The sequence below is a fragment of the Equus przewalskii genome, chromosome 14, assembly GCF_037783145.1.
Source record: "Equus przewalskii isolate Varuska chromosome 14, EquPr2, whole genome shotgun sequence".
Lineage (NCBI taxonomy): Eukaryota > Metazoa > Chordata > Mammalia > Perissodactyla > Equidae > Equus > Equus przewalskii.
The window spans coordinates 88102411-88129703 of NC_091844.1; the positions used below are offsets into that span (position 1 = coordinate 88102411).

At 51.6% G+C, this 27293-nt stretch overlaps 1 protein-coding gene across 4 annotated transcripts in view; it reads right to left on the bottom strand.

The window, feature by feature from the left end:
* Window positions 1-347: 347 nt before the first annotated feature.
* COLEC11 (collectin subfamily member 11) overlaps window positions 348-27293 on the bottom strand; it is a 36943-nt gene continuing 9997 nt past the window's right edge. Inside the window, exons 3-7 of one of the 4 annotated variants that reach the window (XM_070571779.1) lie at window positions 22700-22771; window positions 7534-7605; window positions 4825-4878; window positions 1467-1562; window positions 348-1309 (exon numbers count right to left, since the gene is read on the bottom strand). In XM_070571779.1, the coding sequence (XP_070427880.1) occupies window positions 900-1309; window positions 1467-1562; window positions 4825-4878; window positions 7534-7605; window positions 22700-22771 (704 nt within the window). In that variant the 3' untranslated portion in view covers window positions 348-899. The remainder of the gene's footprint in view (window positions 1310-1466; window positions 1563-4824; window positions 4879-7533; window positions 7606-22699; window positions 22772-27293) is intronic. The other 3 variants (XM_070571780.1, XM_070571781.1, XM_070571783.1) reach the window with 3 other exon arrangements.

Consider the following 27293-nt stretch of genomic DNA (forward strand, 5'->3'; position numbering starts at 1 on the left):
GAACTGTCGTGCTTGCTCTCTCGCTCTGGCTCCTCTTTGCCACTCTGACACAGCCAGGGGTCATGTGGGGAGCTGCCCACAGAGAGGTCCACGTGGCTGGGCACTGAGGCTGTCAGTCCGACAGCCCATGAGGACTGAATCCTGCCCACAGCCACATGGCTGACTGCAGCTCGTGCAGCAGAGGCCCCGCTAAGCCCTGGGGAAAGTCCTGGGCCACAGGAACTGTGAGATGGTCATATTTGTGTTGTACCCCACTAAGTTTTGGGGTAATTCAGGATACAGCAATAGGCAACCACTACAGCTACTGAAGAAATGAAGAGAACCCAACAAAACCACACATTCAGCTGTCAAGTTTGGAGAATTTATTTTTCTTTTTCCTGAAATCTGGGTTTGCAGCAAAGCAAAATTATTTCTACTGGGACAATAGTGAAAAGGAATGTATATTTTAACACAATTTACAGAAACATTGGTCAAAGTTACGTGGGTTCTATTCCATATAGAAATTAAAAGGAAGACAGTAATTTAAGATCCCGCTACCATTGTTTGTACTTAACTATCGTAATGTTCAAAGATTTTATTTTATAGTTTGGACAAAGGCAAGAGCAATTCTGAGTAATAATTAAAGAATGAAAATTTATGTAATTTTGGCTAAAATACAAGTAATAAACTTTGCTTCCTCAGAAATAACACCCAAGAAACGCTTTTTTTCTCCTTAGCATACACCACTCTCTAAGGTTCAGAAAAAAACAGCCTTTTACTTAAGGAGGCTCTGGGCTTCTCGAGGGGACGATGCTGTCGGGAAGAGCTCTCCTGACTACAGCTCGCCAGCCGCCGCCGGCGTGGAGCGGACCTGCTAACAACGCTGCAAAAAGCGAAGGTTCAGGAGGCCGGCTGCCCGCTCACACGTGCTCCTTGTCGAACTCGCACATGAAGTGCATGGTGATGTGGCAGGCCACGTCGTTCCAGCCCCCCGAGGCCACCATCTCCACGCAGTCCTCCTCGTCGTAGGCGTTGTTGGGCTCGCCACTGCGCCACTTGTTAAAGGTCTGCATCGGGGAGCGGTCGGAGTAAACGAAGGTGCCCTCCCTCTCCAGGTCGTTGATCCCGATGAAGACGCGGGCGAGGCCAGCCTGCGCGATGTAGGCGGCCATCAGGCCGTTGGCGGTCTCGTCCTTGGGCATGCTCAGCGTGCCTCCTCGCCCTTGGCAGGACAGCTGGGCATCCACGTACCTCTTCTCCTCCTTCACCAGCAGGTAGATCTTATTCTCTGTCTCTCGCACGCCGGCAACAGCTGCGGGGGAGGGCAGTGCTGAAAAGTGAGCACTTGCATTTCTATAAACAAACTCAGTGCACGCCACACACACAAAACAGACACAGACAGCAGGCGGGTGGCAGCGCAGAGAGCTCCATGTCTGCGGCTCAGGGGGCGGGGGCCAGGGAGCGGGGAAGCATCGAGAAGGACATACCATTTTTTATGAATTTTAACTCAGTTGTCAGTTGGGTGACCTGGTTATCCATCTCCCCAATGGCCTTCCGGAGCTGGCTGCACTCACACGGGATGCCTGCGGAGAGCCGGTGATTACAGATTGAAGATCAATCAAGGGGTTGGGCTCAGAAAAAAACTAAGCGCCCCTCCCCCGAGTATAAAGGTTATTTCCACAGAGACCACGCAGGCCTTCGAGGCCATGATGGAGATGTCGGGTTTTATCCTAAAGGCAAGGAGAAGCCCAGTGGAAGGATTTTAACAGGCAGAGCCAAGATCCGACTTATGTTTTAAGACATCGCCCTGGTTGCCACAGAAGAAAGAACTGGGGGCGCAGGGCCCCGAGAGGAACCAGAGGGTACAGCGGAGGGGTATGACAGCAGCCGAGAGAGCATTGTGCTGGCTTGGCTCAGGGGGGACAGTGAAGATGGGGAGAAGACGAAACATTTGAGAAAAGTGGTGGGGAAAACCAAGAGGACAAATTCGAGCGTAATTGTTTGACTATGCGGGTGAACGGGAAGAAAGCGCTGCAGGAGGCGCCCAGGGACGAGAGTGACTCAGCGGGAGGCGCTGCGATCGCGGAGCCGGAGCTGGGCTGGGAACAGGAGCGCTACACCGACCCCGGAGAATCGGAGTCGACGTCGGTCGGGGGTGTAGATTTGCGCTTTGTGGGCATGCGCGGGGGTAGGGGCGGGGCTGGGAAGGGTGAGGTGGGGGAGGCCTGAGAGAGCCCCTCCAGGCAACCGCACAGCGGCCGGGACTTCTCCGCAGGCGCAGTGTCGGGGGGCGTTGGGGCAGAAACGGGGGGGCAGGATGTGAAAGTCCCGAATAAAGCCTGCGCGCCCGAGGTCCCGGTGTGGCGCCCCTAGAGGGGCCAGGCGTCAGGGCGGGTTTCCAAATCCTGTTTTGTTTGAAAGTAGGAAAAACGTGACTGTATTTAAATGATGACAGGAGGGGGCTGATGACTGCGTACTGGAGTCTTCCCTGTCTGACGGTGAGGACGTTGAGGCCCGTAAAATGCTGGTCACCGTGGCCAACATCACAGGGCCAGCGAGTCCCAGACATCTGGGTGAGTCTAGCTCCAGAATCTCACGTTTGTGCCCCTCTGGCTAGACCAGAAACCCCTGGAAAAAACTGATCCCTCTGGGGCAGAGGGTCCAGGACACGTGGCCCCTCAACAGGTCCTACCGGCTGCCTGATAAGCTGAATTTTATCCCAGCGTTGCCAGCCGTCCTCAGATGAGGCAGTTTCTCCCGGCCCCTTGGTGAGGACCCTAGTCTTCCTCCTGTGAAGAGCTCCACTTTGTCAAGAGCCTCCTCGGAACCTCGCTGGGCCTTCACAGGTGCGGGGGGTCCATCCAGGCCTTGCTGGCTTGCACCCTCTCCACCAGAACAGGAGCAGTGTCTGCCCAGCTCCCAGGCCCTGTCCTTTGACTGCTGTGAGCCTGCCTGCGGACCTGTCATCTTTTCCTGCCAAATTCCCACCTTCAGCCCAGCCTTCCAGTCTGAACATGTCTGTTGGAAGTTTGAACCCATCTTCCAAAATCTCAGCCATCCTCCATCTCTTAGAGTCCAAAACACGTCCCCCCACCCCCCCCCCCACCCCCCACTTCCCACACACAAAGGTCCTTTGCACATGTGGGCATTTGAAACAACATTTGTTGGGCTTGGGTCTGGGTTTTCTTAATGGAAGTTTTATCAAAGATCAATGTTGTCTTCCAGTTCACTGAGGTGTGAGGCACTGAGGCTTTCTGCAGTGATCTCTCCAGAGAGAAGCCAGCATTCGTGTCCTCGTCTTCCTTTGCAAGTGTCTGAGCTGTGGAGGCCTGACTGGCCCCCTCATCTCGCAGTACAGGCCCATCCAAGGGATGTGCTCCCCGTCACACCTCTCACGTGCTGCCGGGTCCTCTTCTCCCCACTCAGATGTGCTGAGTGTTGGGACGTGGCCGCGAGAGCAGGCTGCTGTCACCTCCAGGGACTGAACTCATAGGGGCAAAGCCGTTCCTCAGGCCGCCATTCCCCCCCTTGGTCTCTGCGGTGGTGTGGGAGCTTTTTAAACAAGGGCTTTTTATTCTGAAATCTAATGCCTCTTTTCCCCTGGTTTCTGAGAGTCAAACCTGTCGCAGAGACCACTTTCCGAATGGCACTGTCCCTGTGAGATCCAGTGAAGATACGATATGTGGGAGGGGGAGAAAGACAGGCTGACTCAGCAAGTGGATACCAGGACGTCCCCACAGACACATCAGTCTGGAAGGGACAGTCACCACCCCACCACTGGGAACCACACTGGGTTCCACTGGTTTTCCTTGTGGGTCCTGACTGGCGAGCATATCCATTGGAGGCAGAAAAGAGGGTTGGGGTCTAACTGGGAGAATATTCTAGTTATTCAAACACCGGGTCTTCCTTCTAAATCCAGTATCTGTTAAGCGTCTTTCGTGGTCAACATTTCGTGGGAAAGAAGACTGGAAAGTACAGACCAGTTAGACTGGCATTTCAGTCATCCAGCCAGAAGTCAGGAGAGCCTGAATGAGGTGGTGGCAGCAGGAATAAGAAAAGGGACAGCCGTGCAGTACAGTCTGGCGGGCGACACCGCGTTTGGGGAAGGAGAGGCTGTTGGAGGATGGCCGGCCTACGTAGCCACATGGGAAATGCGTCCCCTGAAGAGAGAGGGGTTGAGGGAAGGTGCGGGCAGCAGGACGAGAGGAGAGGCATGCAGGCAAGTGGACCGGTGGGACTGCACTGTGAGGGCCACCATGGAGGTGACGGCCACGTGCAGAAAGAGGAGAGGGTGGCAGGCAGCTCTGCAAAGAAGAGAGGAAGCAGTGGTGGCAATGGGAGAGCAGGCAGAGAGGACGGGGAGGTTGCCTGTGGCCAGGTCTCAAGGACACTGGGCAGGGATGGTCAGCAGGGAAGTGGGCTAAGTCCATGAGCCGGACTGGGTCCCTGGGGACCTCTGGGGGGAGCCTCAGCGGAGGGAATAGGGAGTGGGCTGCAAGGATGACTGTTCTGAGCGGTTTGGTGGTCAGAGGAAGGGGCAGATCCTGTGGCGCCAGAGAGGTATTCAGAAACGAGAACAGCGAGCTCTAGCACGGGAATATCTGAGCCGAACTGCGTACGAGGCATGATCATCTGTAGTTGGAAAGCAGGCTACAGTCCTAGGAAGGACGTGAAAATCCTCAGGCAGAAGGGGACGGACACTGACATCGTCTACAAGAGGGTGTGACAGGCAGGAGAGCGCACGGCACTTACATGTGCTCGTTTTCCAGCCTAGTGCAGTTTTATGTCACAATTGACACTTTTTTAGTTTGTGTTCTAAAAATCCCTGGACCCTTTATGCCATACCTGGTTCTCCATTAGGGCCCGGGGGTCCAATGTCACCAGAATCTCCTTTTTCACCTGAAAGAGAAAACTGAGGTCAGAGTCACCAAGCAGAGTTGGGACGTGGTTCACGAGTTCAAAAGAGTCAAGGTCAGCAATGCTCTTTCTTGTGTGCAATGCCCAGAGATTTCTCCCAGACCCTCTTTTTGCTGTGAACTTGGGAGTGACGATCTATAGATAATTAATTCTTCAGGCTCTATTTATGTGATGTGGAACATATACATACCGTGGGATTTTAGAGATTATCAGACGATCATTCTTTAAACCAATTCTGGAAAATCCCAGATGTTTCATGGAACACTTTGCAGGTATCATGTCATGAATCCTTAACACCATGAGTAAGTAGCAGCTAAATCTGATGCCACTTCTATCCCCGTCCCTCATTACAGCAGGAAATTTCAGATGGAACATGTGATCGTGGAGCCGGAGTGGACCTTAGCGACCATCTAGTCCGGACAGAGTAAAGAGTACCCTCAGTACTTGCTGAGGTCGGAGTCCTCCTGACCCCTCTCTGAGAGGCACATGGCGTCCTAGGAGGGTTCAGCCGCCGGGAGACCTGGGCTCCATCTCCTCTGAGACAGGACACTGCCCTCCATGTCTGCCAACTTCTAAAACAAGGGGGTTGAATGAAATCCTGCAACTAAGCTTTCTAGCTATTCTAAAATTAGAACGTGAATAGTTATATTAAAGTCACAGGAATGTCCTCAAGCATTGTCTTCCTTCTCCCTGAGAGAACCCGAGTGTCTCAGCTGGCATGGGACAGTGAGGGGGCAGCGACTCTTCTGTCTATGTAGATGCATAGTCCATTTCCCTGGGGAGGGAGCACACTTGGCAGGCTCCTTCCAACTGATGCCTTTGTGGTCTTTTATCAGCGTCAGGGGTTTGAAAACCACTGAAAGGTCAACTTGACCAGGACCTGGGATGGAAATCTCAAAGATGAAGCAAATCAAGTAAGATAAGCTGAATAAGGGTCTTTCTAGCACGCTTTCCCTTGGTGAGACATGACATTTATCCAGAGCACATGCTGTACATTAAAAGCAAACACATCCCTATTCATACGCCAATATCCATTGCATTCTTCACAATAGCTAAAAGGTGGGCACAACCCAAATGTCCACCAACAGATGCATGGATAAATAAAATGTGCTCCATCGATGCAATAGAGTATTATTTAGCCTTAAAAAGGAAGGAAATTCTGACATATGCTACGACACAGATGAACCTTGAAAATAGTATACTAGGTGACATAAGTCAGACACGAAAAGACAAATCTGGTATGATTCCATTTAGCTGAAATACCTAGAATAGGCAAATTCATAGAGACAGAAAGCAGAGTAGCGGTTTCTCAGGGCTGGAGGGAGGGGATGGGGAGTCATTGCTTCATGAGTCTAGGCTTTCTCTTTGGGATGATGAAGACGTTTTGGAAGCAGATAGCGGTGATAACTGTACAATATGGCAAATGTACTTAATATCACTGAGTTATACACTTAAAATAGTTAAAGCGGCAAATATTATGTTACAAATATTTTGCCACAATGTTTTTAAAGTTCTGCAAAGCATCCGTATCCCCCTTTACACCTTGCGTATCTGTGCTCGTTAGTGAGTCGGCCATCCCTGGGGCACGTGCCGCCTACAGCTTTGCCAGGAGGAGCAAGCAGCTCAGCTGAGCTGGCCGCACTCTCCATTACACTCCTGGCCAGGCCCCCTCCTGTGAGGGATGAGCTGGGCTTCGGGGAGGTCTGTGGCAACCAATCAGAACAAACCACTTGAACCCAATCACAGCTCAAACCCCGAGGCAGGTTAATGAGGCTCCAGCATTGGGCAGACCACAAGGCAGATCCCCCCTCACCTGCGCTTCTCGGCGGCTTTGCACCAACACTGGCCTTCCCGGTCCCGATCTCCTCATTTCTAGCACCCAGGGCAGGACCTATTGGGAGACCTCCAAGGGACCACTCACTGAGAGCTCACGGACTGGGGCTCCTTGACTCTTCCCCCGGCTGTGCCCTCCGGAGCCCAGCATGGCTAAGGGATCATCCAGGGCTCAGAAAACGTTTGCTGCCGGAGTGAGGATGGAGGGTGGGAGAGCTGCGCAATTCTGAGCCGAGCCTTAACTGCCCAGGGCCTCAGTCTTCTGATCTGCCCCCCTCCAGGCTTGTGCGAGTCAGACGAGGTCACAAGATGGACACCATTTGGAAACCGCAGGCGTGTTGTCACTAGCACCGCTGCTGCCCTCCTGTTCCTCGCTCTCACTGAGAACGGCCCCATGGTCTCAGAAAGTCTAAGACACGAAAGCCAGAGGTGGGTAGACAGTGTTTCTGGAGCACTGTCCTTTTGTTACTCAAATGGGGCTCTAGTGGTTTTATTAAACTGGTTAAGGAAGTGGCAGATGGAAAGTCAGTCTTGCCCAGGCGCACCGGCTCCTGATTCTCCCCTCGGGGCGGCACGTGAGTCCTGCAGACTGGGAAGTACTTGTCCTGCCCTGGTGGGCACAAAGCCATCAGTTAACTCTGACCCCTCCCCAAATGCACACACCAGGACAGACTTTATCATGTATAAAGCACAAAAAATAAACAAGACCCCCAGGGGAGACCGTTCAGTCTGTGATCATTCTCAGAGGGCCCGGGTGCTGAGGGCCTGCAAGGGACCATGAGGCAAGAAGTGCATCGGAAATACCTTTCGAACCAATGGGACCAATTTTTCCATGGCGACCCACACTGCCTTTCTGTCCTTTGTCACCGACATCTCCTGTAGAGAACAATAAGATCACATTGGTTGATGGACATGTAATCCAGTATACCTCCCATTTAACACCACACACACACCCCTAAGAGGAGATTAAAAAATTATAGGTCTTATCTTAATCTCTTCAAGGTCATGTATATGATTGATACCAGTCACTTGTTGATATCTTTTCCAAAGGAACACACACTTCCCCTAAAAGACACACAGTACAGAACAGAGGAGGCCAAATGGTACCTCTGTCAGTCCTGAACTCAACCAAGGGCCCCTCCACTCTGCCATTACAGAGAAGGAGAGATTGTCTTTCCTCCATCCCAGCAAGATGGTGCTTCCCAGCTCTGATTCCTGCCCCCCAAACCAAATAAGGAGCCACCTCCTGTAACACAGGCATAACGGCATCTCAGGAACAAGGCCACCCGTGCCCGCGGCAGGCTGTGTGGGCCGGCGGCAGAGCCGCCCTCGAAGAAGCACCCTCCAAGGAGAGGCGGGAGTCTATCAGGCAGCTCACGCCTCTTTCAAACACGAAGCTGGAGGAGAAGGAAGAGAAGGAAGCAGCAGCCAGGCCCAGGAAGGCTTCATTCCATGCCTCATTGTGCCACCCACCCCACGGAGGAACACCTGGCTCCCCCTGGCCCACCGACGTCTGTCAGCTCACTTGGCAGGGCACCAGCCCTGCCCTGCCCCCACCCCTGCCACTGTCCCTCATCACAACAAGATGGCACTGTGGCTGGTTCCCACGCCGGGATCCCACAGGGCTGTCTGCTCTGATGCCCCAACTAAGACGAAGATCAGCCGTCTTCACCCATTTCCAGAGCAAACCAAGTCATAGAGAGAATGTTCTCAATGCTGTTTTCCTCCCACAGAGCGATCTTAAACCCTTGGCAGCCGCCCCTGCCTGCCTGCTGGGGATCACTGCAGACCACAAGCCAAGCCAGCGAACACAAACCAAGACACTGCGAAAACTTGGAAAAAGAGGACGACAATCAGATTTAATTTTATCATTTTTTTCGTGGACAAGTCCATGTGTGATTGTGATTTTATGATCATTTATAACCCGCATTGTTGTAGAAACTAAATGAAATTCAGTGTAAGCAGCTCTGCCAGAGAAGGGTGGTCGGAAGGACTCAGTGCTGCCTACAGACAGTACTGGTCCTGCTGGGACACCACCTCACTCCTTAAAACTGAGGATGTCCCTGCCAGGAACTCCTGGTTTTGTGACAGTCCCTGAACTCAGAATGGATAGAGATCAGAGGACAGACGCAGGCTAAGGGGTTAGCTACAGCTAAAACAGAAACACACCCCCACAGAAATGCCTCCATTTGCATAAAAAGGAGGTGTCTGTTCACAAGTTTCTTCACGCGCCCGTGCGTTCCCTCTCCAGGTCATAGAGGGACCCATCGCACAGGTGGGGCTCAGACGGCTCAACGGTTCGCCCAGAACAAGGACCCGTCCAGCTGGGAAGGAAGGGATTCTCGCCACAGATACTGCGGGCTGCACGCTGGGGACGCAAGAGTGACAGGGTGAGAGTCTGTGGGGAGACGAGCAGACGGTTGTAACATGAGTAGAAGTATTGTTACAGGAGGGGCAAAGGGCTCTAAGGGAGCCCAGGCGAGGGCCCTGAACCCAACTAGGGAGCTCAAGGAGGCATCCGAGAGGGTGCGGCGCATACACCGCGCGGTGGGGAGATAAGAAGAACACGGTCACAAGATCAGATTCAAGTTTAAACGCATCCAGTTACACTCATAGAGGGATTAGAAGGGGGCAAAGATAGGCCAGTCAGGGGAGAACAAAGGGGGCTACAGTGAAGTGGTGTCCAGGAGGATGGAAGAAATGTCCAGATTTGAGGAATAGTTGGGAGGCAGAATTGACAAAACCTTGTGAAAACGATCCATGTGAGGGGTGAGGACAAAGGGGATGATGGTGCCCAAGCTTCTGGCCTGGGCATCCGGGGGGTCGGGGTGTGGCACTCCCCGGGCCTGGGAAGGCAGGAGGAAGCAGCAACAGGAAGATGAGGCCCACTGGAGACACACTGAGGCTGAAATGCCCAGGGTCATGAGAGGGCAGAGGTCCAGAAGGCCGGTGGAGACTGGGTGTGGGAGGGGGCTTGAGACTGGGGGGCATCAGCGTGTCGATGGCGATGAGAGAAGAGAGAAGGCGGGCAGCGGGAAGAGCAGGCCCCAGTGGGACCAGAGGGGCACAGGCATTGAAGGAAGGAGCGCTCAGGGGTCTGAGGGGAGTGGTGGGAGGAGAGGAACAAGGTGAGAGCATAGGCACTGAGGCCAAGCTTTCAGTGAGGAGCGGGCCAACTGCATGAACACCACAGAGAAGCTGTAAGACGAGGAAAGGCGGGAAGGGAGTTTCAGGGTTAACTCCCTGAGAGCCTGCAGAGAGGAGCTCTAGCAAGACCTGCCCTCCGCTCCCCCACACAGCTCCTGCCAGCCCGGGGCAGAGCCGGAGAAGGGGCGAGAGGGTCCTGGAGAGCCCTGGAGGGGAGACACCTGTGATCAAACACGTCCTTGGCAAAGAGCTTCCCCCACACAGGCTTTCCCACCTTCACAGATAATTAATTATCGGTTCGTCTCATCAGCTGAAGGATGCAGGAAAAGTCTAGCACATATCCTGTTGTTGTAAATAACTCATCACCTGAGGACGATTTGCCAGCATTTGGATTTCGGCCCATCTCTGAATTGCACAGCCGAACGTTAATGTTAATTCAAGGTTGTTGGGGAGACGTGGCGCCTGCCCCCAGCGGTACTGAGCCCAGCTCCTGCCCTTGGAGAAGAAGGACTCTGCCACAGGGGGCTCTGAGAAACCGGGCATGAATGCAGAAAATCGGAAGCCAGGTGAGATACCCAGCGGCTCAGCTCGAGGAGGCAGTCACTGAGCCCAAGCCCAAGGGAGGAGCAAATGCGCCAGCTGAGTAACCGAGGGCAGCGTTCGAGACCTGGGCTGAGTCCCTGGGGCTTGTTAACACCGATGACTGCTTCCATCCCAGAGTGGACTCTGCAGGTCTGGGGTGGAGCATTTCCAGCAAGTTCCCGGGTGATGCTGATGTCACTGGCACAGGAGCCACGCCTGAGACCTGAGGTGTGGAATGGGAGAAGCCTGGAGGAGCAGAAAGGCCGTGTGTGCAGATCAAGGCTGGGGTGGGAGCAAGGCAGCCCCAGGTCTGTGCCCAGCTCTGCCCTCCGAGGCTGAATCTCTCTGTGCCTCAGTTTCCTCATCTGCAAAATGGTGTCCTATAATAAAGACTTGCACAAGACAGCATCACACCGCCTCCTACTCTCTGGATTTGCTGTGCCTCCAGGACTCAGCTCTGCTCGCCCACCCCAAGCAAGGAGCTGTCTGCACGGTGCTTAGAGCGGGGCCTGGAGCCTGGCTCAGTCCTCCCTCTGTCATTCAGCTGTGTGCTCTCTGTGCTTGTTTCCTGACCTATGAAATGGGGATAATAATAGTGACCACGGTGCCCTCTTTTTGGGGGTTCTGGGAAGCACAAGCAACATCGGGAACAGCGTCTGGCAGGTGGCAGGGGGACGTAAGTGTCAGCTGTTAGTGACTGTGAGTCGGACACAGAAACTGTCAGGGCTGAGGAGCTGCTTCGTCAAGGGGGGTCTGCAGCCCAGCAACACGACCGCACTGGAGCTGCACAGACATGCAGAGGCTCAGGCCCCGCCCCAGATGGAGCACTTAACATGTTAATTCGCATTTTAACATGTCCCCAGGTGACTCTCAAGGGCCCCAAAGCTGGCGTAGGATGGGCCCAGACCGTGGGAACAGCCCTCCTTGATGCTGGTTGAGGCTCCACCGCAACCCACCCCTTGTGGGCTCCAGGTGCAAACTAGAGTTACCCAGGCGGTGCTGGCGATCCTGGGCAGTTCTGCTTGTTTTTCCATCTTTCAGAGAGAAATAAGAATACTCCTGGGTACACGGGGTGCCAGGAAAACACGTTCACATGTATCAATGGGTTTCAGCCTCACAGTATGATTGTCATTACCAGCTGTTATGGGCTGAATTGTGTCCCCTAAATTCATGTATTGAAGTCCCAGCCCCCACTGTGACCATATTTGGAGATGGGGCCTTTAAGGGGTAATTGAGGTTAAATGGGGTCTTAGGGGTGGGGACCTGATCCCATACGTCTGGTGTCCTTATAAGCAGAGAAAGAGGTGCTGGGGAGACACACACAGACAAGAGGACACAGTGAGAAAGTAGCTGTCTGCAAGCCAGGAAGAGCTGTCTCAGGAGAAACCACCGTGCCAGCCCCTGGAGCTTGGCCCTCCAGCCTCCAGACTGTGAGAGAATAAATGTCTGTGGTATTTGTTACGCAGCCCCAGCTGACTAATGCACTTTCCCTCTGCCCCAGAAGAGCAGCTGGAATTCAGAGAGGTGAAGCCACTCATCGCTGGTCACGCAGCGAGCTAGTAAAAGCAATCACTGTCCAATGACGCAGAGCACAGACTATGCAATCAGGCAAAGTAGTCCTGGATCCTGATCCTCCACCATGAAAACCTGGACAAGTTACGATCCTCTCTGAGCCTCAGTTTCTTCATCTGTAAAATGACATCACAGTGGTGTTCAGCGGCTCGGGTCACTGACCATACAATGATGTAGGCTTCATTCAGACTGAGGTCACCTGCCTCCAAGTCCAGGGCTCCAGACCCTGAGCCTGGGCTGTGGGGCAGTGGCCTGGTCTTCCTGACGCCAGAGCAGTTCTCCACAGACCCAGCCACAACTGGAAGGCTGCGTTTCAGAGACCCGGGGCTGAAGGCACGCAGCGGGCTCGAGAGAAGACAAACAAGGTCTCCCTCAGAGCCCAGAAGGCAGGCACTGGGACGCTGAGATGCCAGCAAGGGCGGAGAGCCTCACCAGAGCCTCTGAGGAGCCCGCTCTCCTTGGTCGGCTGTGGCCTGGGGCACTGGATCAGGGGGGATCAGGATGGCTGCCAGGCCCCCACCTCGCTTGTCCCTGCTCCGTCCTTCTGCCCTAAACCACGGCCTCCTCCCTGAGGCCTACTCTGCAGGCCCTCTGACGTGAGAGGACCTGGTCATGTAACACACCCTGAGGGACTCACAGGAGGGTCTTTGCAGGGAAGGGCCGGGCACTGGGAACAGCTAGGCCTGGGGGTGTGTGGAGATGCCACAGCTGGGGGGGCCAGTGCCTCTCCGTGCACAGCTCCCACCCCTTCGTGGACCTGCTTTGATCAGGCGGAGTGAGAACAGACACCATTTGCTGGTGCTGGGCAATGTGCACACATGTGTATACATGTGCGTGCATACACACATACATACGCATGTGCACACAATACACACTATACAGCCACATACACACATGCATGCTAACATACATATATGCACGCCCTATGTGTGCACACAGGCATGCAAAATACATACATATACATGCGCACACAATACACACTATACAGCCACATACACACATGCATGCTAACATACATATATGCACGCCCTATGTGTGCACACAGGCATGCAAACATACATACATACACATGCGCACACAATACACACTATACAGCCGCATGCACACATGCATGCTAACATACATATATATACGCCCTATGTGTGCACACAGGCATGCAAACATACATACATATACATGTGCACACAATACACACTATACAGCCACATACACACATGCATGCTAACATACATATATGCACGCCCTATGTGTGCACACAGGCATGCAAACATACATACATACACATGCGCACACAATACACACTATACAGCCACATGCACACATGCATGCTAACATACATATATACACGCCCTATGTGTGCACACAGGCATGCTAACATACATACATACACATGCACCTATTCAAACACACATACACAAATACATAAAACATACACACCATACACACACACGCACAAGCATACCTTTATTCTTACACCACTCGAAGTTGTCAAGCTGGTATGCACGAGCTGGGTGTAAACCTAGGCTGCCAGAGCACCCTGGGAGGAGCCTCCTCCTCTGGCACACTCACTCTCCACCACAGCCCCCACGCACACTGAGAACTATCGCTGGTGTGAGGTGTTTCTAATAGGAATATTCTGTCTTTGGGGTGTGTTGGAGAAGAAAAAGGTGAGAGCCATTAAAGTCCCATGAAACTGCCAACACGTCCTCTCCTTTATAGCAATCTGGGGTGGTTTTAACTTGCAGACATTTCTTGGAAATTAGCCCTTGGGCAGAAAACCCAGAGGTTCCAACGTGTGGTTACAAATGCAGAGGTTCTCGAGGGTGAGCAGACGAGAAGAAGAGCTCTACTGCCTTCTTCCTCTGCCAAGAAGGTCTTCCTGTGCCTCCCAAGGACAAGAAGATTTTGCAAAAAGCAAACAAATCTGCCTCCCTGGGTCGTGTGAGATGATTGGCAATGCAGTAGACACACTTAGATCCTGTCCCTTTAAGTCTCAGCAGCTTCTGGGGGAGGCACCCAGAGAGCTGTGAGCTGATGGAAGGCCCCTTCCCCATTCCCGCTCCACTAATGAGTGTGCGAGCGCACATTTGTCCTCTAGACACGCACAAGGAGCGGGAGCAGCTCGCAGCAGGCAGGTAATTCTTATTAATTTTAATGAAGATATCACACAGCCCTTTGAAGTGGAGACAGGGCAGAAAGAGCACTTGGAATTCAGCTTCCTCAGCGATTTTTAACGAAGGATAATGTGCACATCACAGAGCCTGGGAAGCCCATCGCTGATGTGGGGTCGCCCTCCACCTTCCTGTGCCAGGAGGGTCCCCAGCTTCTGAGACGTGGGGCCTAGGGCCCCCCTGCTCTTGTCTTAGCTGCGTGTCTGGGGACTAGACACCTTGAAAGCTGAGATGACACACTTTTAGCAGGTAGTGTCAGCAAAGCCAACTCTGTACTATTTCCAGACAGCTGTGTAGGCTACAAATGTGGAAATTATTCTTATTTCAATAAAGGACCAAGGACAGCAGGAGGTTTCTGCCGGACCCATTGACTTGTCTTTGTTATTTGAGGACAGACAATCTGTCAGTTTGCATGCACTTTCTCCTGCAGCTGTTGAGTTCCCCAGCAGGGGGCCACTCAGTGTGCAGCCAGAGACCCTTCAACACAGGCCACATTAGCCCAAGAGACAGGCCCCCCAGCAGCCAGGACCCACGTGGGCACAGCTTGCATTTCCTGAAAGGTGAGGTGAGAAGGCCACTCAGGTGGAGGGTGTCCAGATCCTTGAGACCAACCTGCAGGACAGGCCCTGCGGCAGCATCACCAGATCAGACCACCTGGGCGCTTGCTGATGGAAGCGCCGCAGCTCAGGCCACCGTCTCGAGCCGCAGCTGCGTTGTAACGAGCACCCCACTGGTGCCTGTGCACACCAGGGTTTGAGAAGCGTCCATGGAACAGAGCCTTCTGCTCCGTGGACAGTGGAGAAGGAACTCGGCCTGGTGTGGCGGGAAGCCTCCGCCCGCAGACTTGCTCTCTAGAACCTGGGGAGGATGAGGGAGCACACACATGACACCTGGGGCCCTTGACCATGGGCTGTGTCACCCGTAGTTTTCAAAAGTTTGAAGATACTGAATTTCAAGTTATTTTTCAAACAATTGATTGAGGGTCTTCCAAGTGCCGGGTCCCATACGAGGTCCTGGACACACCAAGATGGAAGTGAGTGGCTCAGGTCTTGGAGGGGAGTCAAATGTCTAAAGAAATAGGCATGCCATGCCACAGGCCAGCCTGGCTCACACGCCCCTGTCAGGACGTGCCATGCCAGTCACCAGCAGGGCCACTTCCTGAGAAAGGTCCCTCGGGCCTAAGGCCAGGGACAGGCTGTGAGTCGCAGGCAGCTGATGCATCTTCCCAGATGGATTCTGAGTCCCACGGACTTGGCACCCTGCAAAGCCCCAAGAGTAGGAGGTGGCTTGGAGGTGGGGCGGGTCCGTGAAGTCCCTGAGCTGCACTTTCACCTGCTCTGTGCTCTGTACGACTTCTACTGCTTTATAAAACAAATCAAGAATCCCTGACATAGGTGGCTGAGTCTTCCTTCTGGCATTGATGTCAGAACCCAAAGCTACCTTTGCAGGTCACCCTGCCGAATACACCAGCTCTCAGAGTGTGAATTTCATTTAAATAACCTGAGCTTATATATATATATATAGTATATAATAATACATATATGCAAACATATATAGTATTGTTTTCCTGTCCAAAATTTTCTGCGAGTGAAACGTAATTTGTTGTATTTTAAACAGAGCAGGAAAAAACAGGAGAATGGGGAGAGACAGAGAGGGACAGAGCTTGCGGTGGAGCAAAGGGTGAAGTAAGTGCAGTTCCAGAAGCAAACCCCAAGTCCGGGGTGCCGGTGGATGCACCAGTTCCCTGGGGGACTGAGAACCTCACAGAGGAGGGTGTGGTGGGGGAGCACCTGCCCGGAGGTCAGCAGCCAGCAACACAGTGACAGCTCAGGGTGGGTGGGGGATCCTCCAGGGGGCATTCCACACAAGAAGAGCCTCTCTCTCTGGGTAGGGGGAGCAGCAGGACCTGCATCGTGGGCTCCTGGCGGCCATTTTGCTCCCTCTTAAAATGAGTGGGTCCAAGATGTGAAGAGAGCAATAGAGACCAGAAGACCTGATTTGGGACCACTGATCCATCCCACCCCTGGACTTCCCAGGAAGGAAGGAAGCCCTGCTCTAGAGCGTTTATGGGAAATGATTTAACATCATCCGAGGAAGGATCCACCCTGTGGGTGATGAAAAAGGAGGGGAGGGAATCCCCCAGAGAATGTGCTAGCAGGACTGCGGAGGCTCGGAGGTTACCAGAACTCACACAACTCGAGGAAGGATCCACCCTGTGGGTGATGAAAAAGGAGGGGAGGGAATCCCCCAGAGAATGTGCTAGCAGGACTGCGGAGGCTCGGAGGTTACCAGAACTCACGCAACTCAGGGCCATGAGACCCACATGTAAAAAGGGGATTGAAGGAGGTTGACGGCAAGACATGGCTATAAATGTGATCATTTTTGCAGCTGTTAGACAAAAAAAAGCCAAGAGGCTGGAGAAAAGTTCTGGCACCTTCCACAGCCACTGTTAAGAGTTGAAGGGCTGACGCTGTGTCCAAGCGGGTGCACAGCTAGGATGGACCGGAAGAACCCAGCACCTGTGGCCCAGGACACAAGTTGAGGCAGGACTGGTTATCTGCTGGAGTCTGAGCCAATGGAGCAGGGCTTTAGAGCTGCGCTGCTCACATGAAGCTGGCCTCGGTCACTGGGGCTTCTGCAACATGCCCGCTCTCATGCCCTGCGCCCCTGATGCAGTGAGTCTGGGCGTCTAGAATCATGTCCTCTGCTGGGAAGCATGGTGTTGCGGCCCCTTGACGGTCACTGATGGCAGATGTCTTGACGGCTTTCTGCTCTGCTGTGCATTTGAGTTCTCAGCAGCCACCCACCCAGCTGCAGTGTCTTGTGTCTGAGACTCCGACACAGCTGTGGCACCAGCCCCACCCTTGTTCTCCCCGAGATGGGACACATCTTCAAGGAGCCATCAGTGGTGAGAACGCTCAGGGCACCCAGCAGCATGGTGGCGAGCAGGGTGGGGCAGAGCATTCTCCAGTGGAGGCGTCCTTGATGGGACATGAAGCCTCAGTTGGGAATGAGGTGGCAAGTGAAGTGTGTGAGGAATTCTGAAAATAGAGCAATATTAAAATATCTAAAGGAGGGAATTCCTCACGCTTCCTTCATCAACTAGCAAAAAAGTAAACAGAGCTATTCTACTTCTAATGATTTCATAAAAAATATTACTGGTAGAAATAACCATCACAAAATAAAACTGACGTTGGCTAAAACTACACAGGGAAAAAATTGTCATTAACTAAAAGTTGATGGGAGAGTCATGTCTACACAGTTTAGAACCGAAAATCCCAACCAGGCAGTTAGACCTGGTGCAAACAATGACACAACAGGAAACTCAGAAGGGCAGAAGCCACGGTCGGGAAAATTCGATGTAGATTAAAAAATAAAATAAGTTTTAAAAACTTCTCAAGCATTCTGGTAAGATTTATGCAGGAAAAAAATGATCCCAGTGAAAATAATTTCTAAAAAAAGCGAGAGTGATTTAATTGCACTGCGTAGCCGTGATGCAGGATTGAAGTCGGCTCAGTGTAGGCCCTGAGGAAGATGTTGCACTGTCCTCTAGGAGGATGTAACCAGTTTAGAAAGATCCCCAGGCGACCCCGCCGTGGGCCATCACTGAGGGATGGCTGTGTCTGTGCTCTCTCGCTCCAGCCCTCGATAAACACTGATCGGGAACAATCGGAGTCGGAAGTATTATTTTGCTCTCACGGGCTGGAAGCTAGGGTTTGGAGCTGTCACAGCGGGTACGTGGCAAGGCTGGTGTTGAACCGTCTGTCCCACCCGCACCCCTGCTCTTATGGCTCACGGTGCCCTCGTCCTCAGGAACCTCCTTTCAAGAAGCACTTCCACAGAAATCCAGATCCAACCCATTGCCGTTCCCAGTGGAAACTGAGTCAACTGCCCCAGACCAAGGCAGTTCCAGAGATGCTGAAACAAGGGAAGTCCCCGGCCCCTCGGTCCCTGCCATGGTCACTGTTCTCTGTGTGAGCCTCACTGCAGCAGAGTCTTCTGGAAGCCACAGATGTCAGTGACTGAACTCAGGGAGCACTGTACCTGTGCAATTGCTGCCGTCAGCTAAAAACGCGTCGCTGAGCTAGAAAGCCTCACGAACAGGAAGGAATGCAGGGGGAGGGCCAGGAAGTGGAGAGGAGAATTCTGAATCCTGCAAAGCTCCTGTTGGAGAGCGCAGTTCCAGTGAGGACCTTGGGGAGGCCATGCTAGCTGAGGTCCCCTCTCCCTGCCCATCTGAGGCCCAGATCATGGCCTGCTGCATGCTTTGCCACTTGGAAGCTGAGTGTAGTGCTTCTGAGGGTGACCACAGCTCTCAGTGTCTGGGCACGGACAAGCCAAAGCACACCCACGCTGACCGTGAACGTGGCCATCAGCAGGTGGGATGTCTGAGGGAGACGGCCAGAGGCTACAAACAAACACCTGGGCCTCCAGGTAAATCTGCATGTCCACCGGCCGCAGTCACAGCCACCTTTAAAAATAGGTGCCAACATCAAACATACAGAGCCTGCTCGTTGTCGGGAATACCAAAAGTGCAGAAAAGAACAGAGAAAATTTCAATGTCCATAACCTATAATCCAAAAATAATCCAGAAATATCTACAACTAATATTTTGGTTTCTTTCTTTCCCATCCTTTTTCTGTCCTTTGCAAACATTTTACTCAGATGTCTGCTCTTGTATCCTGTTTTATTCTCTTGCATTCTATCATGTCATGGCCAATCCTCTTCTTAAAGACTGCCTAAAAAAGGATATTTCCTGGATTTCTAACTGCTTCCACTATTCAATAATCCAAATAAATCCCACTTGCGTTAACTTGTTCTCTGTATTCTGCAAAGTAGCAAAAACCCCAAACCAAAGCTTCTCATTTTGTGAGTGACGACGCCAGCCCCCTAGAAAACCCGAAATCCCCCATCGACTCCCAGACTGGCGTGTTCAGACGGGAGCCGTCGTTAACGGGTTGCTGCTGAGATGGGACTGTAAACAGCCGGGTCCAGGCTCCTCTCTCCTGCCTTCAGCCCACACAGGACTCCATTCTAGAACACACCGCCCCGGGGGGAATTTTAAGTTACTCGGGACATTAGGCAGCCGTTAAAATGACTTTATAGCATGGAGAATGCTTACACTAAAACTTGATGTTAAATTTAAGAAGTGGGATGAAAATTTATATATACAACATAATCACCACAAAGCAAAAAAAGGCACCAAAAAGGGAAGTAGACCAAAATAAGTGGTTATCTCTGCATGACCTTATTATGGATGATTTTTCTCACCACTTTTAGATATACAGTCATGTGACCCTTAACGACAGGGACACGTTCTGAGAAATGCATCATTAGGCGATACCTTTGCTGTGTGAACATCATAGGATGTGCTTACACAAACCTAGATGGTATAGCCTACTACACACCCAGGCTGGATGGTACTGAGCTCATGGGACCACACTGTATATGCAGTCCGATGTTGACCGACATGTCGTTATGTGGCACAACACTGTATGTTAACGCTCTATCATGAGCATATGTTACTGTTATATGTTAGAAAAATCTGAAACAAGGCAGTTTCTTGATCCAGCTCAAATTCACCCCCTCATTGCCCAGCTTTCTGCCTGAATTTACCCTCACGTGTCCACACACCTGTCTCCTCCACTGGTCCGGGGCTCCAGGCTGCATTCCCTGGAACACCTAACAGTGCTCAATTAGTAGTTAAATGATGGGGAAAAGCAATGTGGTAGGCTGCCTCAGTGCCCAGCACGTCTACTCTCATGGAGAGATTCAGAAGGTGTGATGAAAGCTTTTACAGTCGCTGGTGCCTGCATTGCCTTTTCGAGAGTGAGAAGAAGAAGAATGGTGATGATAAGAAAGCCAGTGCGGATGATAACAGATGACAGAGATGAGACAGCAGATAAGAGTCCATGTCAAGGTGAAATTAGGCATTTGCTGCCACTGGTGCACTGAGCTCAAACATCGTTACTTTGAAAAAACATCCATGAAATGGCATCAAGAAAATGAATGTGTGGCCACCTAGAACAGAGGAGATATTCACTTCCTAATTGTGAAATATGAAATCGTCCGCACAGGAAAACTGAGGAACATCCATTTTACTGCCATGTAAATTTCATAATTTATAGCTCAAAATAAAATAACACGATACAGCTCTAGCACTTTCAACTTTTTTTTTTTTTTTAAAGATTTTATTTTTTCCTTTTTATGCCCAAAGCCCCCCGGTACATAGTTGTGTATTCTTCGTTGTGGGTTCTTCTAGTTGTGGCATGTGGGACGCTGCCTCAGCGTGGTCTGATGAGCAGTGCCATGTCCGCGCCCAGGATTCGAACTAACGAAACACTGGGCCGCCTGCAGCGGAGCGCGCAAACTTAACCACTCGGCCACGGGGCCAGCCCCTAGCACTTTCAACTTTTATAAGTATAGCAATAAGGTAAAAATCATAAGCACTTTAGTCCTAAGATACTTTTAACCTAAGAACTTTATGAAGCAGTTGCATCACTGTCTGCCCCACCCCATAGATAGGAAAACAAGCTCAGAGCCACCGCCGGCCCTCTTGGTCCACTCCCCTCATCATGGTCATCTGTGCCAGCCACTGTCCTGCATACTGGGCGCTCCAGGCTGGGCCCAGCAGAGTGCCCACCTCGCTCACCCCCGTGTTTCCCAGCAAACACAGATGGGACGTGAAAAATGCAAGAGGACTGCTTACTCAGAGTGGCAAGTGCAGGCACCAGGAGAAGAACCACGTATTGATGGCCTTTTCTAAAGTTCATAATTCCACTCTGGCAACTTATTCTAGGGAAATATTCAGAGTTATGTACAGAAAATGCAAGCACAAAAGCATCTTACACATCAAGAAGAAAAAGAACCCAAACAGAGTTTTTAAAAGGACAGAAAAAGACAACCTCAAAAAGAAAAAAAAGACAGAAAAGAAATACAAATGACTTCTAAACACATGAAATAATGACCTACTTCATTCAGAATAAGAGAGGCAAAGTGAAACCATGCTGACGTGGCATTTCCCTGCTGTCAGACCAGCTCTCTAGGCTGGGGAGGGCGTCGGGGGACCACATTCTCGTGCACTGCCTGGGAGAGGGTAAATTGATTCAATCCTTTTGAAGGGCAACAGCTACCAAACTTTCAAAAACATGTGCATTTTGGTCTAGGAATTACACTGCTAGGAATTTATCTTCAAGCTATACTCCTACAGTAAAAAATGACACATATAAGATTGTTCACTGCAGCAAACCCCTAGGAAAATGTAAATCTCAAGTAATAGGAGACCAGTTAGATAAAGCTTGATAGGTTCGTACCATGGAACAGCACTTCACTCAATAAGAGGGTGAGGAAAACTTCCGCATCCTCACATAGAAAAAAGCCCAAGACACAGTGTTCCGTGAAAAGAGCAAAATGCACCATGATACGTATATCGTGCAACTGTTCATACGAAAGCGGGGAGGAAGAGAGTATAAATTTACTTGCCGTTCGTAAAGGATCTCTGTAAAGATAAATACACCTGACAGTGGTGTCGGCGGGGAGGGCACCCGGGAGGGTGGGACGGGAAGGAGACTGTTCGCCGTGAATAGTTTCTGTACGTTTTGGACTTTGAGAATAGTTTGTTTATTTTTTAATTAATTTTCTATGAATAAAGGAAAAAATAAGAAATAAAAATCAGTGCCTGGGGTTGATGGAGGGACGGACTGCAAAGGGTGGTGACAGAAACGCTCTGGCTCTTGACTGTGACCAGGGTCCCCCAGGTGGACTCACACTCTTTCACTAACAAAGAAACAGGTTCAAAGTGATGAGGGTCCGTTAGCCACAAGTGGGGGAGCCACTGTATCCCCTAATGCTCCAACCAAGTCTGTGCGCACTCTCCTTGCACACCTCCATACTGTTTGCACACCCCCATACTGTTTGCACACCTCCATATCTGGTTCACGTACCTCCATATTGTTTGCACACGTCCACATTGTTCACACACCTCCATAACTGCACACCTCCCTACTGTTTTCACACCTTCATATTGTTTGCACACCTCTATAATTGTTTATACACCTCCATAGTTGTCTGCATAGCTTCATAGTTGCTTGCACACCTTCATAGTTGCTTGCACACCCTCACAATTGCACTTATACTTGTAACGCTCACAAATGATCTCCATTTTGCAGATGAGGCTGGTCAGGGGCCGAGCCAGCATTGAGTTTACACGAACGTACTCAGCCCGTTACACACTCCTACCAGGAAATACTTAGCTGCTTGGAGCCAGGCAGGCTACAACCAAGGAGCACTGTGTAAGGAGCCCTCTCTGCACCCGGCTTCACTGACAGGCCTCCTGCCTTCCTGAGAGCTACACAGGAGTCGGATTCCTCTCGAATCCCCCGGCCCTCTTCTCCCCCGACAGCTCCTGCAGGAGCAGTGCACCAGCTGTGCCCTTGGGTGCAGAGCCCTGAGGGGCTGAGAGGGGCGACCCTGGGTGGGGCCTGAGGGGTGGCAAGTACCTTTTTCTCCCGTGGGGCCCACTCTTCCAGGCCGTCCTGGTGCGCCTTTGTCTCCCTTCTCTCCAGCATCCCCTGTGGAAGAAGTCACATGCATTTAGGACCTCGTTCTGAGCACAGGCTTCCAGTTGGTACGTGGAGGAGTAACAAGGAGAAAGCTTCTCACCCTGTCAGTGCACCAGCCAGGCCCCTTGGCCTTCCTCTCCCCAGCCCTGGGCCCCCGGGGATTTCACCCCTTCCTCGGGACCCTCTCCCATCCCTTGACCTCCTGCCGCAGAAGGCACTCAAGTCTCCCGGCCCCAGGTCTTTCTCAGGACTCTGCTTCCTTGCCCTACTTCCTCCCTCTGGGAGTGGATTTGTCCCTCTCTCCAGTTATCCTCAGGGCTTGCTCCCAGTCCGCCCTCTGGCGCCAGTGTTCCCCAAGACCCACTCTAACTACTCCACTGCCCTTCACCACCTGGATGTCAACATGAAGGGAGAAAGCATCTTAAGTCTCCTCCCACGGCCAAGCATCCCTCCTGGGCAGAGGGATGAGCGTCCCTGCTGGGCAGATGGCCAAGTGTCCCTCCTGGCCTCTCCTGCCCCTTGTCTGGCTGATACACTTGGGAAGAATACACTCAGGTGCTCGCATCAGCATCCCCTCATCCCTTCAGCACAAGGTCCCCCAAGGGTGCACACTCCTGCTCGGGGCCAACCTAATGCTTTTTCCCCAGACATGAGTCTCTTCTGCAGACTCTCTTGGTTCTGGTGTTGATACATTGATTCTACCAGATTCTAAGCCCTCATCGGATACATTCAAGCATCTGCCCAGCTCTGTGAAATCCAGCCGGCCGCTTCCTCCCCATCCACATCCCTGCCTCAGGCGCGCCAGCACTTGGGGCACGCCCATCTGCTTCTCTGCAGCTTTGGAGCCAGATGGACCACTGAGCCTACCCTCAAACTGCTCGGTGCAGGAGACAGAGATGGGAAGAAACAGTGGAGACATCCTGTGAGAAGTGATACAGGGTGTGTGGCAAGAGCACAGAGCATGGAGGCCTGTGGGGAGATATGAAGGCCCCTCCCGGGCCCCTCCGCTCTAACCCACACCAAAATGATCTTCCTAAACACAAATCCGATTATGTCGTCTCCCTTCTCAAAAGACATGCAAAACCACCAATGGGCTAAATGTCTGGTTTTAAGATCCTCCTCAACACGTCTTCTCCTGGAGCCCAGGTCATTTCTCATGCTGTCCCTTCTGCCTCACCTGCCCTGATCATCAGCCCACCTGTCCAGGCTTCACCTCCTCACCTGACCTCCAGGAAGCTTTTCCTGATTCCCTCTCTGGATCCCTCTTTTCTCCAGTGACTGGGACCCTGCTCCATATCGCAGTCATCTTCATATGGCCTCTTCTGCTTAACTGCTGTGCTATTCCTCTGAGTGTGTGTGTGGATGCTGATGTGGGGCCAACGTACCTTCCCGGTTGTGCACACTGCCGGCCAACATTCAAGCAAACTTCAGTTCTCTATAATTCTCTATCACCCCTTCAGTTGGTGAGAGACTTAACTGACGTTACAGATTCCCCAATGAAACTCCTCAAACTGATAATCTGGCCTAAAGGAGGGACATTCCATTTAAACTTAAGTAAACAAAAAGAAAAGCAAAGTGAGTGCCAACAGAAACTAGAAGACAGAGCTGGCCCATCCCTGTCATCCCCGTGCCACAGCTGTGAGGGCTCCATCAAGCACCTGTTGAAGAGTGGGTTACCTCCCATGGGTTGACACACACACATGGCCCCTGAAACTCTGGGTGGTTCTCAATCTTTTTCTTATATTTTGAGAAGAAAGGAAATTACTACAATCGCAATACTTGGAGAAGCACTGATAGTCTAGCAAGAAATACCAACTAACAGAAGGCACTCACCATCAAGATTCAGCAGACATTTGAGGAGCACCAACAGCAGGAAAGAGAATAACGAGAGAGGACACAGAACTCACAGGGCAGCCAGAATCTGAGTCTGAAATAAGAGACTGAATATCCTCATAATGACAAGAGAGAAAACAAGAGTAACTGAAGAAGAACGAACTAGACATCCTGTACACAAAATTAATTTTTAAAATAAATTGACCTATAGATAGGCTGAGTAACAGAATGATAAAAGCTAATGCATGAAACAAAAGAGTAGGGTGAAGATTTTTTTCACAGTGCAGCACTAAGAGATAAGGAACTTGAAAGTGTTGCTTGGTTTGAAGTTACCAAGTCGAGAGTGGAAGAAAAATCCCCCAAATTTCAATATTTATTTTATAAGAATTCCAGAAAGGGAGACTAGCCATTTGAAGCCTTAAAAGCTGTGAAGATTCAATAGCTGTGATTTCCCGGTCCTAAGGAAAGGCATGAAAGAACACAATGAAGGTGCCCACGGTGCACCACGCCGGAAAAATGAGGGGAAATAACTTAGACGTGTCAGACTGACATCACAGAACATCAAGAATAAAGAGAAAATTCATAAGCTACCCAAGAGGAAAAGGACTGCATGCATACGAATGAGAGTCGGATTGACATAAGAATTCTTATTAGCCACACGGGATACAAGAATAAAACGAGGCAAGAGCTTCAACAAAAGAGCCATAATTTAGATTGAGAGATCAGAAGAGTCCTCTCCGATGAAGCGTCTTTTCACTGAGACCTGCTGAACAAGTAAAGATGTAGCCAGGCCAAGAGCAAGGAGAAAGTGCTCTGAGAAAGGGGGACCACACCAGCCCAGGGGAGGTAGAGAGACAGGAAGGGGCTGGTCCAAGCAAGCCCACAGGGGCCGGGAGAAGATGGCACTCAGACTTCATATCTAAGGACCATGGGAAGCCACCGACACACTCTTCGTAGGGAGATAACATGGCCCGATCCATGCATGGGGGAGAGCAGTAAGTATACTATTGCAATAGTCCAGGCTATAGGCAAGCGCCTATTCCCATCTATGTGCAGCAGTCTGCTCCCACAGCCCATCTCCCCCAGTGGACTGGAAGCTCCTTGAAGACAGGGTTCACATCTCGCCCAGCTCTGGCTCTCCCGGTGCACCTGGGAGAGGCCTTGACCATGCAAGTGCTCTGTCAATACTAGTAGAAAATTAACACTAAGCATACCTGCTGGCTGTTCTTTTGTTGGTTAAGATGATTCCTAGAGTTTACGCATGGGATTCACTTATCTCCATAACTGAACCTCGCCCCAACATGTGAGGCAGGGATCATGCCCACTCTGTAGATGGAGACCCAGACCAGGAGACGCAGTGATGTGCCCAAGCTCGGCGGAGCCGCCACTCCAACTCCGGTCTTGACCACACCTCCCCAGGGCATTAAAACCCTAACTACAGTCCGACTAGGATAACCAGACCATCACTTAACCTGCACTGCCTACCCTACTTCACCCTCCTCTCAGACGGGAAAGCATAAGGACAGCACCTGTCATGACTCCTGCCCCGTCTCCACCTGCTGCCACCAGCCTGCCACCAGGCTGACCAAACAACTGGCCATAGTTAGCATTCGAGGCACGGAAAGACCCTGAACAGCACCAAACATGACCATGTGCCCCAAGGTCTGCTTACTGAGGCAGGAAAGAGGAATGAGACGTTCCTAAGAACAATAAGACTTTGAAGAGTGGGACCCGTAGGTTTTCCTTACATCTCTCAGCTGGTCAAAAATGCTCTTAAACACCGTTCTTCCTAAGGATTCTGCTAAATGGATGTATGACGGTATCAGCATGGGGTCAATGCGTTCCAGCCAGTGTGGGGTGCAGGCACCCTGAACGCCCCATTGTTCCTGCAGTGGGGCGTCCAGAGCCGGAGTCAGAAAGCCTGCTCACCACCTGGGCTATGACAACCCCAGCCTCCAGGTCCTCGCCTCTGATGAGGATGGAGTGACCTCTGTCTTGGAAAACACCAAGCTGGCTGTTGTTATAAAGTTAGCTGCTCTCCCTATCATTGCATCCCAATTTTGGAGAGGCAATGCCAAAGATGACAGAGACCCTCTCTGGCAGGATCGCCTCCTGGCCCCATTCTTTCCCAGTGACCTTGACCTCCCACTTGGAGACCAGTCCCAGACGTGCTTCTTCAGAACAAAGGCGGTTTTCAAGCACTGTTCACATTTGGCAGGGTTTGAAATGTTCACTGTCTGCTACTCCCAGGGGACATAAAGATCCATGGCCCCGCTGGTAATCACTCCCAGGCAGTATTTCTATAAACCTCTCCACTCAAAAATCATGTGCATTCCGTAATGTACGCCTGGGAGCACAGCAGCCTTTCCTACGTCCTTGTCTTCATCAGGTATCGGTTTGGGGCAGATTTACGACACAGAATTCTAAATGACAAGCTATTCCTCTACAAGGAGAGGCTAGCATTTCAACTGGCTAGCTCATTAATGAGCCGCTCTCTCCTCTCTCGAGGAAACACAGAACACGTGGGTGGTATTGACTTCTTGCTTGCCTCCCTGCAAATCACCGCCAAGTCTATGAGCAAAATGCTCTCATCCAGATTTCATTTGGGGTGATTGTCGAGCCACGTCCATTAGTGCAGAGCTCAAGATACTTTGCTGACTCGCAGCCGGCTGAGGAGGGGCCATGGGTGTTCCTTAAC